The sequence below is a fragment of the Terrapene carolina genome, unplaced genomic scaffold, assembly GCF_002925995.2.
Source record: "Terrapene carolina triunguis isolate 2854851 unplaced genomic scaffold, T_m_triunguis-2.0 Scaffold131, whole genome shotgun sequence".
Taxonomy (NCBI): Eukaryota; Metazoa; Chordata; order Testudines; family Emydidae; genus Terrapene; species Terrapene triunguis.
Genome location: NW_020664482.1, coordinates 38,626,113 through 38,640,929, shown reverse-complemented (window position 1 = coordinate 38,640,929; position 14,817 = coordinate 38,626,113). Strand labels below are relative to the sequence as shown.

The window sequence follows — 14,817 nt, the reverse complement described above, 5'->3', positions numbered from 1 at the left end:
TGAATATTTTGTGATTTTTGGTTTAAGTGACCATTTATCACTAAGTCCAGCTTGCCTGGGTGACAAGATAGACAGTCCCCTTAGACTCTCCAGGCTGTGACTCCATGATAAGACTGTTACAGTGACCCTGGAGTTCACATTTGTTACTGGCTGGGTGAAATCTAATTATAGAACATACTCAAAACTGGTGGTATCTGCCTTGAGGTAGGCATTCCTGGTTGTGAGCCACTTCAGACAGCCTGGATCTGGATCACTGCAAATGTAAAAATAATTTCCCTCTTCCTTTTAAGATCCATGCAGGGAGGCCTCTCTTGCCTTGTTGGGGAAAGAACCTACAAACTCTGAATGAGTCATAGATAAACAAGTTGGAGAAGGAAAACAGTGCCAAGTCTTCCATCCAATGGAGAGGAGAATACCTTAGGTCAGCATTAGAGGATGTAGGATCTGAGGATCTTATGGTGAGCATAGTTACACATTTCTCAGACAGATCCCCAAAGGGCTGGAAACCTAACATCCCAGGCTTACAAATTGACAATTATCTTGATTTTAATAATGTCCCATTGCCTAAAAATGACAACCCATCTGCAGCATATTCTCCCTACCACCCCTTAAGCAGCCAGTACAACACATTCACCCCATCGGGTCTTTCTAGCTTATGGATCATCAACAATAGAGTCTGCAATTGAAAGTAGGTTAACATGTCTTGTTGGCATGTGAGCCAGAAAGTGAATCTAGGGAATCCTCACAACTGTATTAGCTGTCCAGTGCAAATATGAATAAAAATGTAGTCAAGCGAACTGCTATGACCAAACACACACAGGGGGCAGCAAGTATGAAGGTGCCATTGTTATACAGCCTCTTCAGAGGAGAGTCACACTTTAGACATGAAGGTTGAGTCCACCTCTTCCAACAGATATCCCTGTAACTGCACAAGGAACATAGGACTTGATCCTGCACTTATTGAAATCAATGGTAAAATTCCCATTGACTTTAACAGTGCAGGATCAGGGCCATAGGTAGTGACCCTTTCTCAAACAAAGCCAGGGGAGCATCCATGCCCACGGTAAGCAAATACCCATAGTGCAGAAACTAGTAATCTAACAGGTGCTATGTTTAATTGGCAAGAGAATAGAGTTATTCTGGGGTTTTATTTATATTCTGAAGCAAGATCATCTCTGACTGACACAACATGGTTTAACCTTCAGACAGAGAGTCCCAGGGCTAATACTTTGGGATTAAGTTACACCCGTGCATTGAGAAAATCCGTAGCTTTAAAACTACTGGACACAGTTGAAAAGGATCTGGGCAGACAATGCAGTTTATTGCCAATTCATCTGGGGTAAAATTAGGCTCTGTTTAAGATACAAACCTACACTCCTGGTTTGATTATTTGCCCTCCCATCCAGGTTTCCGGTTAAGTGGTTAAGAGAATACAACAAGTTATTTGCACACGTCACACTTTGTAAGGAAGTTCAAGCATTCTAGTATTTCAGTGTAAATATTAAAATAAGGAAGAGAGGCACTGTCTCCAAAATCTTGAATTTGCTTTTCATTACCATATATCTAATAGAATAGGCCTCTCTCTAAACATAGCTCAGTACAGAAAGGGGAAAAAAATTGAGTTTCTGGAAGGGTAAGCCGGTCAAAAGATGGTATCACAATATTCTTCTTGCCTGCTCACCTGAGATGGATAATTTTTGATAGGCAAGTTAAATATTAATTTTTGATGATCATTGAGGTACAACAATATTTTGGTATCTGAGCTGGTAAATTAGCTTTGCAAGGTTATAACAGGGAAGTGCGTAGTTTCAAAAATAGATAAGCCAGTGTCAAGGTAGCCAAGAAGCTGAGAAAGAGAATAAAGGTCAGTGGATCTAATTTCCTCAGGGCTCATTCTATGGAAGTACTCACTGCACTATATCTGAAAAATAATGTAATAGAAACAGTGGACTTTTTAAAAGGAAGCATAGCTAGTAGGTAAAGGTGGTCTTGTGTTCTGGGAAGATCATGGAGAAATATAAAATCCCGGGTTGTGATTTGCAGACTATTTCTAAATTAGAGCTAACATCTAGTTGTGGTTAACAGATCTACAAATATTCACTGGAATAATGGCAAAGACAATTTATTGCAGAAGAAAATAGTGAAGGGGAGTTTAATTTCTCTGATGTATCAGTATACTTAGGAAAGGAATTAATTACCTGCAAAATAAAAAGAAACTGAAGAAAGAGACCTTGAAGTTTCCCCAGGGGCAGCAGAACTGGCTAGATATCTGGAAAGCTGTTTTCAGTTTCCAAAGCATAAAATTAAGACGAGTCACCTAAATTTGTTCATGGATTTTATTTAACCACCGTAAACTTTATTTAGCCATAGTAACCTTTGTTATTTTTTCTACTGGTGAATGGCAAGTGTGCTGGAAGCATGGCTAAAGCCCAGGCAGATACAGAGTAAGAGGACAGATCTCTGGAGGTAAATTTAAAAAAAAAAAATCAGAACTACTAGAAATGGATACAACCTTTGAACCCAGACCTAACTATCCTAGGAAGAGAAAATGAGAATGCAAGGAAATAGAAGACAGTGAATAGATCTAGGGATAAAAAACTTACTAACCTGTTCTGTAATCATTGTTCTTCAATATATGTTGCATACGTCCATTCCACTTCACATGTGCACAGTGCTCAGAGATTTTTGGTACCTGTTGTGATGGTGCATATGCCTTCTGCTGCCTCATGCTACTGTGTGATGGTATAAAGGGCCGTGCCATCCCAATCCCCACCTCAGCTCCTTCTGCTAGGACAGACTCTGCTACAGAGGGAAAGGAAGCTGCATTGTGGAATGGACATGTGCAATATCTCGAACAGTAGTTATGGAACAGGTTAGTAACAGTTTCTTCTTCAAGTGATAGCACGTGTCCACTCCACTTCAGATGACTCACAAGCAGTTTGGTCTAGAGGTGGAACTAGAGTCTACCTGGATAACGACTGAAGGACTACCTATTCAAATCTAGCATCATCTTTAGATTGCTGAGAGATGGCATAATGTGAGGCAAAGGCACGCAGTGTAAACCGAGCTGCAGCTCTACAAATGTCCAGAATAGGCACCAGGGCTAGAAGGCCTGCAGAGGTTGCGTGAGATCTGGTTGAATGCGCCAGCACCCTCTTCGGAGGAGTTACATTGGCTGTGTTGTAGCACAAATGTAAGAGATTTGAAGTCTTTTAATCCTGTCTGTAACTGCCACAAACAATTGGGTTAGTCCTGTCCAAGTAAAACACATCTCACATGTGGAGTCTCACCTCATTCCTTATGAACATGAAGGTTCGGGAAGAAAGTTGACAAATATATTGCCTGATGGATGTGGAAGTCAGAACCACTTTGGAGAGAAACTTCAGATAAGGGTGCAGGAGTCCCTTGTCCTGTAGAAGACAGGACTCGGAGGTCGACACTAGAGCTCATAATTCATCCACTCTCCTGGCTGAGGTGATTGCCATCATGAAGGCTACCTTCATCAAGAGATGGAATAAAGAACAAGTGGTTAACGATTCAAAAGGAGGAGCAATTAACTTTGTCAATACCAGGTTTAAGTCCCAAGGGGAAACAGGATTCTCTACTTGGGGATATGACTGGTCCACACCCTTCAAAAACCTGATTTACATGGGAATGCAAAAAAGAGAGCTATTACCAATTGGAGGGTGGAAAGCTAAGATAGCTGCCAGGTGGACCCTGATAGAACTAATGACCAGACCTTCCTGTTTCAGGCATACCAAAGAGTCCAGCACATGTACTGGAGCCCAGACCAGGGAAACTCCTTTCAGTTGAGACCAGATGGACAATCTCTTCCATTCACCAAGTAAGTATACCTGATTAAAAGGTTTTTTACTATTCAAGAGCACATCTTGCGCCCCTTTGAATAGATCTCCTTTTGAGGTGTCAACCACAGAGTATGCAGGCTGTCAGCTGAAAGGCCTCTAGGTTGGGATGGAGGAGGCGACCCTGGTCCTGTGAGATCAGGCCTAGATCCCATGGTAGCGTCAAAGGAGCCTAGTCTGACAGGTTCAGCGGAGTGGAAAACCAGTATTGGGGATGCTACACTGGTGCTATGAGTATCACTTGGGCATGGTCCTGCTTGATTTTTTAACAACTTTCTGGGTAGGAGTGGACTAGGATGGAGCTTATAGGAACTCATTCATCCAGGGCAACAGAAAAACATCCGAGAGCTCCAAGACTGTGACCTGCACATGAACAAAACTGATAACATTTCCTGTTGATTTTGGTTGCAAACAGATCTATATGGGAAATCTCCACAGCTGAAAAATGAACCTGGCTACATCTGGGTGGAGACCCTACTTGTGGTGGCTGGTGAAAGACCTGCTCAACTGGTCTGCCAGACTGTTCTGGATGACCCGAAGGCAGGAGGCTTTGAAATGGATTGAGTTGGTGGTCACACAGCAGTACTGCCTAAAGGCATAGCAAAGTTGTCCAGGCTCCTCCTTGATATACATTTACATATACATTTGCTATAACCTATTAGGCCATTTGTTTCTTAAGTCAGGACTAATCCTTCTACAAGACAGACATGATTCCAAGTTAAATCAAAGCAGCCTGGCCAATTGTGCAACACTTGCATGTGGGGGTGTTCCTTCCACTTTTAATCAGATGAGAAGGAGAGTTTGTTTCAAAGCAGGAAGATGAATGAAGAATTTTAAGAGTTTTAGAACCTTTGGAAACTCCAAGTACAGTCTCTGGAGCCACTGGCCCCAAACCGGCAATCTGTGTGTGATCTTATCCAGGTACTTCTATGGCCCTCATCATCATGGTTTCTGGTTTTGTTTGTTTTACTTACAAGAGGTGCTCAATGATCTCTTTAGTCCCTGCCCCCAAAAGGCAGGCTTCAATACTGGCTTTGTTTCTTATGGGTCTGAGAATGAGGGTATTCTTACAGGGAAGTTTGGGCAGAGAAGAGTTTTACACAAAGCCCCATCTGCTGAAAGATGCCAAAGAACCTCATCAATATCATTCTAGAGCTTTGCAATTAAACTGACATCAGGATAGTGTCAGTGAGTCACCAACGGGTTCCCATAGCAACTTGGAATGTTAAAATTAGTTCAAAGAATCGTCTCACTCCATTATTTAACAAACAAACAAACCGAAAAAGCATTTAAGAGACAAAATCATCTGAGGACCCAACTCCCTGGAAGCTGGCCAGCACACCCCAAAAGCAGCTTTAAACAAAGGAAACTGGCCAGGACACAGAGGGATGAGCTATCCATGTTGATCTCCTCAGGACTCTGATGACAAGTTTACAGAGCCACAAGAAAGGAGAAGGGAATGGAAGCCCCACTCCTAATGAAATGAAGGAAGGCCCAGAGTTAGGATGAAGAACTTATGGGTTTATTAAAGAAACTATACAAAAAGGCACAATGGCAGCATGAGGGAAGGGCTACTATGACATCCTGTTCGTCTCCAACACTGTCTGCAAGATCTCATCAATCTGGTCCGACTCATAGTTAACATCCTGCAGTTCTAGGTGAGGGAGGACCAGTGAGAGGAGCTGGCTGACATTCCTACGCAGGTTCTTCAGCTTCTCCATAGTGCTGTGGATAAGAGGAGAAGAGTCAAAAGTCAGAGACAAACGGTAGTTCCAATACATCCCTTCCCTTAACTTGCTGTCTTCCTTCCTATTACCAGTGCCGTGGGAGGCTGAGGTTCTTTGCTCCATTCTAAAGGCAGTGCAGGCTGCAGATGGTAGGATGGGAAGATCTGGGGCCAATGCACAGGATTGGAAATAGGGGAATGTAACTTAGTTCTCAACTCTGTTGTCAGTTTCTCATGTGACATTGTGCAAATCAGTTCACTTCTCTGTAACAGGGGGGCAACAATACTTGCCACGCAGAGAGGTTGTATTTGTAAATCTAACTTAGGTTTGCATAGCTCAACATTCGCACTTGTTCCTTATGATTCCATAAGTGCTGTCAGGTCAGAAGCAGGGCTAAAAAACACATCCTCGATATGGAAAGTCCCATATTTGTGGGAAAGACAGTTCAGTACCTACAGAGTATTTCTTTCCCCTGACACATTCTCTTATCCTTAAGGAAGCCAATATTGTCTGAATGATTCAACAGGAATACTCCATAAAGTGAACAGTGTACTGCAGGAGAGAATCCAGCCCTGGCAAAGGAACTCTGTGTGGGGTATCCTTCAAACCTGTAGCTATTTGGCTTCACCTGTAGCTCTCCTCTGTAGCCCCCCTTCTCCTCACAACCTAGCAATCCTTAGTAATAACCCACTGTTACTCATGCAGCATCTTCAATTCATGGGTACCAAAGTGTTCTCCCAGAAGTCAGTTTCCTACGTGGATGTTCCCCCGCAAGGTAACCCATGTTCTCTCCTCCCACCTTGGGACTGACTGATATTGTCTATGGTTTAACCCACAGTTCTGACCTTTTCAAGTCTCCCCTCTCTGGGCTCCTGCAGGAGACATGTGCCTCCCTAAGCACCTCCAGGTGCATCTCTGTCTCCTTGAGCCGCTCCTTCAGCTCGGTCTTTTCCTCTATGGTCCTCTCCAGCTGAGCCTTCAGCTCTTGCAGTTCAGCCTGGCGGTAACCCATGTGTTTCTTGCTCCAGTACAAGCCTTCGGTCTCCTGGGCCCTGAGAGTTGCCAACTCCTGTTGGCTTTTCAAGAAATCTGTCTCCAAGTGGCACTTCTCCTGTTCTAGTTCCTCCACCTGAGTTAAAGAAATAGCAAATGCAGGGGAATGCACAGGAAGTGAGGTTGCACATTAAGGGGGAAAAGAAAGGGAAAAAGGAAAAAAAAAAAAAAAACCACAAAACACCAAACTTTCCAGGAGCTGAGGAACAGGGTAATGGCTAGTAGAGTAAGGAAGGAATCCTAACCCCTACTAGCCTTACGTGAGACACAAGGCAAGGGGATTTTCTCTCCTTGTTAAGTCAGTCTTGATCTTCCCCATCCAATTCCCTATTGCTGCAGAACTTTATCCCTCCTGCCCCACCAGAATTCACAGCCAGGTGCTAATGTTACCTTGCCCTGGAGCAAATCCCGTTCTGCTGAGACCCTCTTCAGCTCCACCGAGAAATTCTCCACAGTTTGTCTCAGCTCCTCCTGCTCCACCATATCCCTCTGATTTGTGGTCTTTGGTACCTGCAGGTCTCCTCCTCCTCTGTCCCCATCAGGGGGAGGATCGTTGTGGCTCCGGGCCTTCACCTCAACCTTTGCTTTATCGAGTCTCTCCTCCCACCCAAAGGGGATTAGCTGAATGGGAGCCTCACCATCCGCAGCAGCCTTTGAAATACCAACAACAGCCACGAAGGGCCTCTTGTCCACCTCCTCCACGTTCCCACATGTATTTACACAGACACTCTTATCTGCTGCCTGGCTTTCTGATATTAAGGCCGGCATTTCCTCTTCCAGTTCCGCCTGGACCATTGCAGTCTCCTTTTGCTCTCCTTCAAAGTGACTGAGACTTGCTGGAGTCTCTTTGGTAGGACAGAGACCCCCATTGTGTGAAGCATCCCCAGCTTGGTTGGTGCCACTGAGTGCATCCAGATGTTCTCTGACTAGGCAGGAGTCTATGCTCCCCTCTACACTCTCATCATCCTTGTCAGACTCGCTGCATTCCTGGTCCTGATCCACTTCAGTGGAGCTCTCTCTTTCAAAAGAAGTTGGGGGGCTGGGACTGGTCAGATCTGGGGGGGATGGGTCTATCTGCTCCTGATATCGCTTCCGCTTTTCCAGCAGCTCTTCTTCTGTGGACAGCTTGTGCTTGCTGCAAAAGAGAGGACTGGATCAGCGAGCCTGAACCCCACTCTGTACAGCAGCCAGGCAGTGCCACCCCATCCCACTGAGAAAACTAACCTCAGTGTTTAGGGAGTAATGCTGATCTCCAAAAGCAGTCAAGAGTCACTTTCCCTCTCCCCCTCCCCCACTGGTCGGGGTGCTCAGGAGGGGGGGGAAGGCTCCACAGAAACATTAAGATGAGACCACTGCTGGAGGCAGGAGACCAGTTCTGCAGGCCTAGTGGTCTGACTACCCTCAGCACTAACACAGCACTTTAGATTTTCAAAGTGCTATACAGAAACTAACTAATAATCGTCACAACTCTCTCCCCAGCCCCTAAGAGAAACAGGTAATTAACTGTTATCTTCATTTTACAGATGGGGAACTTGCCACGTCAGTGGCAGAGCTGGGATTAGATCTCTGGAGTTCCTGGCTCCCCACTCCTCCCCAAACTCAATCCACTAGAACCCACTGCCCCTCTAATCCAGTATAGCAAAGCCTGTGAATCTGTGTCCCTGAATGGAAGCCAGCTGCAGCTTGCAAAATCTCTCATGAAAAATGTTTGGTTGATACATTTCATTAAACACAACACAGGGTATGTTTAAAATGTTGGGCTTTTTTAAGTATCAGGAAAATGACCCAGTTAAATAAAGTTTACAATACATTGTGAAGCATATATTGCCCACATTCTCAAGCGAAATCTGCGCCACTCACACAGTCAGATGGCTGATGGACTTATTCACATAATTAAAAACAAAACTGAACTTCAGCCAGGAAGAAGCCAGCTCATTTGTACGTGCACAGTGCACCTACACCCATAAAAACCCTGCACTGATCTAGAGAAGCTAGTCTGCGTTCGCTAAACTCTCAGACTCGCGCATTCCAGGCCACTTCTTAAAATAGATCTTCCCCAGCGGGCAGACACCTTCCTCTCGATTTCACACTGTCTCTGCAGTAACTACAGTGCTTGCTTATGTCAGAAAAAAATAATCAGGGCAGTATTAACTAGATGAACATACATTTGCTTTAGCACAAAGTGGCTTCCTGCTTATGTCCCCCCCCTTTATTCATATTTAGGTTGTTTAGTTTTGCTCCCTGATTGTAAGGCTTCAGGTTTATTCAAATCTCCCCTTGTTGCCTCCATCCCACACTGCTTTACATTTCTCCAGGTTGCTTTGCACTTGATTCTTTACATTAGGAAAGAGCAGGAGTTGGCCATTACCCTGGCCAAATCCCACCTTGGCCAATTCCATTCTACCTTCCTAAACTTCCTGGTACAACAGTCAGCCAGAATTTAATTTTCACTTCTGTGCCTAGAAAACCCTAAAATCTGGTATGCAGTCTAGCTGATTCAGAATGGCTGCCATCATCTACCCAGAGGTGGCTGTGTTTTAGTGACAGGCTAAGTGGTTCCTCTCATGTATGGTCTACTTAGAGATCTGTTATGATTGGGAGGTTTGATCCTCTACTACAAGAGTTCTCAAACTCTTCAACACCATGGAATGTTTCAATACGAAGATTCGGTCTACCATTTGCAATGGCAACTACAGTGACTGCTCAGGGGGAAAAGCAGTGTTAGGAAGGTGTTGAATGTATTTTCAGCTTCTTGGCATGAATTAGTAGCTGGAAATAAAAGCACCAGGTAAGCAGCATTACCAAAGTGTTCCACTGACCACAGTTTGAGAACTTCTGCTCATGACATTGCATTATTTCTAAAGTATTTTAAATTCACTTATGCTACATTTCACTACCCTTGTGCATATAGAACAGGCTTCACCATCTGAGCAGCTCCTCTTCCAAGCTGTCACCCAGAGTGGGGCTCTAAAAGGGAAGGTGGACAAATTGTGCCACCAAGTGCATAGAAGGATGTACTGCAGCACTTAAACAATGATCGATGACTTCTCACATAGTAAATACAGAACTGGAGACAATGCTAGGACAAGTGAGATGAGGGGAGAAAATGCACCTAAAACCCAAGTGAAGTTCAGATTTAACTAAGAAGCTTCTCTTAACCAAAGGAGCTGTTCCACCTGCTCGTGGCCAGAAATCAACTGAATTTTCAGCTTGAGCTCTTAAGGGCTGACTTCACAAATTTTGCTGAATTTCCTGTCTCCATCTGATGACAGGAAGTCACATTGCCCATTATCCAGACTGACCCTAGGGGCTGTGGGAGAACCAGAACTGCACCAGTTAGGTTTGCCAACTTTCTACTCGCACAAAACCGAACACCCTTGCCCCGCCCCTCTTCTGAGGCCACACCCCTGCCCTGCCCTTTCTCTGAGGCCACGCCCCTGCTCACTCCATTCCCCCTCCCACTGTCACTCGCTCTCCTCACCCTCACTCACTCTTTTCACCAGGCTGGCTCAGGGGGTGGGGTGCGGACTCTGGCTGGGGGTGCGGGCTCCAGAAATGAAGAGCACTGGGTTGGGATGCAAGAGGGGGTGAGGGCTCTGGCTCCGGGGTGGGGCCAGGAGTGCAGGAGGGGGCTCCAGGCTGGGGCTGAGGGGTTTGGAGTGTGGGAGGCGGGTCTGAGTTGGGGGCGGGGGTTGGGGGCGGGGGGGGGGGGGGGGGGGGGATCGGGGCTGGAGCATGGGGTCGGGATCGGGAGGGGGTCAAGGGTGCAGGCTCCAGGCGGCACTTGCCCCTGCTTCCAGGAGCTGTTTAAGGTATGTCCCCACTCTGGCTCCTACGTGGAAGTGTGGCCAAGTGGCACTTGGGGCGGGGGCAGCGTTTGGGGCGGGGGCAGCGTGTGGAGCCCCCTGTCTGCCCCTACACGTAGGAGCCGGAGAGAGGACATGCCGCTGCTGCCGGGAGCCGCATGGAGCCACGGCAGGCAGGCAGCCTGCCTTAGCCCAACCGCACTGCTGACCGGACTTTTAACTGCACAGTCAGCGGTGCTGACCAGAGCCACCAGGGTCCCTTTTTGACTGGGCATTCTGGTCGAAAACCAGACACCTGGCAACCCTAGAACCAGTGCAAAGAACTGCTGAGATGAATTTAGGTTGAGACTCTATGTATGTAGAGCTGTGAAGGTGGTGGCACCAACGAGATAGAAAAAGGCACTGGTCAACGTGAAAGGAGGAAAAGATTAAAAAATTAGGACATAGCAAGGATTTCTGTTCCTTCCTCTATTCCCACCCTGCTCCCACTTTCCTTGTCCTAGGCTAAGGTAAAAAATCAAATTTGTGTCACAAACTGCAAGAGGCTCACCTCAAAGAGGAACACAAAAGGAAAAACGACTCTGCAAACGTGATCCTGATTAGTTAGCAATATTCCAAACTTTGTCCTTTCAGCATTTAAGGGAGGGCATCATAGGTACCAATGTCAAGGACTGGAGAAGCCTAGTCATGCATGCCCTAGGTACTTGTTAGAGAATTAAGTGAACCACCATCCCTTCTCCCGTGTACCGTGATTCACTGAGTGCTGCTATAACCTCAGCACTGAAGGTTCAGCAGAGGATACACAGATACTAGCTGAAGCCGTAATTAAACCAGACGGCCTTGCAATCCATTTATCAAAGCTCTCCGTGTTCCCATTTCAAGGCCAGCAAAACACTAAGAAGAAAGCTGAATTGTGTTCAGAGAATCTGAAGTTAAAAAAGGAAAGTGTAAGAGGAATAAGGGCAGATCTTCTGGCTCCAGCCAACACCTGCTTTAATCAGATTCTCAGATAATCCTTTCTCACTCTCTGCCTCATGTCCCTACACTCCAAGAGCAAGCATACCCCTGCCCCCACATAGAATCACACACAGGGTGGGTGTCCCACAACAGGAGGAGGGTTGTTATTGATAAGGAGGCAGTTGTTTGCACCATCGCACCTACCTTGAAGCTGTCTGTGGTATATTTTGCTCCAAAGGCCCAGTGGTCAGACAGACAGCACCAATCTTGTCAAGAGCAGGGGGAGGAGTGAGAGAGCCAGCAATCCCATCAGGCCCCTCTTCTGCAGGCTCTTGCTTTGCCACACGTGTTACACTGTTATTCTGAGCAGGACAGGGCTCTGGTGTAGTGGATAATACCTGGCAAGGAAGGGAGCATTGAAACAATAAAACAAACAGCCCCTCTCACATGCCAGCTGCAGCTTTGGAAAAAGTTACTTAACCAAACTGAAAGCAGCACAGGAGTGTACTTGAGTATTCAGCCTGAGTCCCCATTCGAGCAGATCCACCAACTGGGAATTAAAAGAAAATTTTCCTAGTAGGTACCATCACTGGGGCTCTGCCAGCTAAGACCAACGTCCACTCACCCCCATCACCATTCTCTGATGGGTCATGGACTGCACCCACATCACCATCAGACAAGTCTCTACAAGTCCAGGCCTCACCCATTCCCCTTGCGGTTACCACTTCAGGGGCTCTGCCAGCTAGATGTTGAACTGGTCCCCCTTGCAATAACCACCTCAGCAGACTTTACCAGCTGAGAACCGAACCAAATTACTGCAGGGTCACTGTCCCGAAGGGGAATTCCTCTCTCCTCCACTTCCCCAGTCACTACCACAGGTGGCACGGTTAGTGTTTAGAACTATAAGAGTTCATCTCCTTCCCAATTCAGGCAATGGTGCTTTAGCTTCTCCATGCCAGGATGCGAGGCGTTTCCTGGTGCTTCTGTGAGAATGTCCATGCACAGAGGGATGCATGCAAGCGACAAACTAATTTTCTTTCTACACATACACGGGCATGCACCTGGGGATATTGTGGAATGACCATGTCACGAAAGAAACATTAATGACTAAGGGAAGAGAGGAGGAATTGATGCCACTACTGTGGGAAGACACGACAAACATGAGTGAGGACAGAGTAACACCTCAGAGAACCTCCTAGTCTCAAACCAGATCAAATACTCTGCAACAGTGATCAAAGTCTCATCTACTTACGTGCTTCACGGTATGCATGGCTTATTGGGAGGTGGCTTATGGGGAGGAGAGAAGGTGGGAGTGAGAAGTCCTCCTGTCCTCACCAGGTTTGTCCTTCCCAATGGATCAGGGAAAGACTAGTCTAGCATGCGACATGAGGGTATCTTTGGGAAGAGGGCATGCAACAAGATTAGGCTGGGGTTGGAATGGGAGCGGGAAGATGTTTTAATACCATGATGATTGTTGGGAGGGAACTGTCCCTAAAGGACGGCCAACCTGATCGCACGCTGCAGTGTCCAGAGCTGCCCGGAGAACCCATCCTGGGCAGCCGTGTCCGAAAGACAGTGCTCCTGAAAATTCAAAACATCAGTCTTTATATAACCAGATAACCTGAAAGTGGGAAAGGGCCTGAGAGAACCAGCCCTGTGACCGCAGGACAGGAAGGGGGACCTCACCGACCCCTCTTCTGTGTTGAGAGGGGGCAAGATCAAGCCCCTTGATTAAGACAGGGCTTGGGAGAAAGAATGGCATGTGAGCTGGAGCGCCTAAGCACTGTCACGCTGTTAATAAGTATGGTGTTAATATTGCTCTGGTGTTTGCATGTCCAAGCTGTGCATACACAGGGTTTTCTTGTTCCAGCCAATACACCGTGATCCTCGTGTCAGCTCCTCTCTCAGCAGAAGACAGAAATAAGAAAGACCGGGGCAGGGCAGAGACTTTGCCATCCCCAACAGCACAGAGCAGGGTTCCCCACTCTCCAGACCATGACAAAGCCTTCTCCAGTCATTTCCTTCCTCTCACCTGGTGTTCCAGGTTCTCCAAAGATGACGACGACCTCCTCCTCTTTCTCTCTGCGGTCTGCTCTCTAAATGATGGGAAGGAAGAAGGCATTCAGTTTCCGTTCTCTGTAAGGCTCAACCAGGATCTGAAGTTTATCTCTGCCAGGAGAAACAGTTGGGAGGTGGCATGGGCAAGACTTAGGACATTAAGATACCACAGCATGAGGAGAGTTTATTACCACAGTGCAAGAACACTGTCATGGTATTACCTCTGTGACTCCAGTGAGCAGGCAGTTTGGATTAACTACCGAAGTCTAGTTTCAGAGATAGAGATCCTAGAAAGTGGGTGACAGAAACCAAGGGGACATCATTGATGTTGACCCAGGAACCACTGACACGTGCACCTCCTGTGAGAAAACTGGGACATGTCACCTGGACCTTGAGCTGCTATGCAGAGGTACTGCTGTTTCCTTCTCCCCCTCCCTGGTTGGGTTGAATGGGCAAAAGCAGCAACAGGACTGGGGAGGGAAAACAAAATTGGTTTGCTGACTCCCTTGCTGTTGGCTAGTCCATCTGCAGGATGGAGTCAGCATATACTTAACTGTTTCCTGAATTTTCGGTCATAGCTGGGGCTCATCTCCTCATCACTGGGCTCCTGCTCCTCAGGTGCTGAGCAGCTTCTGCAATGAGATCAGTCCGTCATGCTTGAGCATGAGAGAGTACAGTTTGATTGTCGCCTACGAATTCCCCAAATCTTTAGGATCTTTGTATACGTCTCCAGCTGCTCTCTCAGACTCTTCAGTACTTTATCTTTCCTTATAACCTTTGCATCTATTTCAGACAAAGAGAGCTATGGGAGCAGCCTGGAAACAACAAAATTTAAAATATTTAGGGGAAAACAAGCCACTTACCTCCTAAAATTACACAGATGAGGAGGCAGAAAGCGAAGCTTTTAAGATCTGAGTTTACGGCGTCAAGTATTGTTGCATGTGTGTCATTTCCTCTCAAATTATGAGTTACTATAGAGAAGAAGTGTGGCAATCCCTGCCTCCCACAGTGGCCAATACCAGATGCCTCAGGGGAAAGCATAAGACCCCCATAACGAACAATTAGATTGTAATATGCCTATAGGGAAAAGTAACTCCTAATCCCAGACAGTTAGTGGTTGCTTATAACCTGAAGTAGGAGGGTTTACATCCCTTATACACTAGTGTAAAAAAAATTGCAACTGTGGATATGAATTGTATAAAAATATCTAATTCTACTGAATTCCTGGCCTCCATTTTACCTTGTGGCTAATGTGCTGTGTAAACACTGAGTTCCCGTGTCACTTTTAAATTTGACTGAATATTCCCTGGTCCTTATATTATGAGAAAGGGCAAAGAGGAGTTCCCGACTGAC

The 14,817-nt window shown here is 46.3% G+C and overlaps 1 protein-coding gene across 1 annotated transcript in view; it reads right to left on the bottom strand.

The window, feature by feature from the left end:
* Positions 1-5,363: 5,363 nt before the first annotated feature.
* MORC4 (MORC family CW-type zinc finger 4) overlaps positions 5,364-14,817 on the bottom strand; it is a 35,027-nt gene continuing 25,573 nt past the window's right edge. Inside the window, exons 12-17 of the mRNA XM_024197922.2 lie at positions 14,019-14,096; positions 13,439-13,502; positions 11,611-11,804; positions 7,034-7,778; positions 6,436-6,719; positions 5,364-5,588 (exon numbers count right to left, since the gene is read on the bottom strand). Coding sequence (XP_024053690.2) covers positions 5,438-5,588; positions 6,436-6,719; positions 7,034-7,778; positions 11,611-11,804; positions 13,439-13,502; positions 14,019-14,096 — 1,516 coding nt within the window. The 3' untranslated portion in view covers positions 5,364-5,437. The remainder of the gene's footprint in view (positions 5,589-6,435; positions 6,720-7,033; positions 7,779-11,610; positions 11,805-13,438; positions 13,503-14,018; positions 14,097-14,817) is intronic.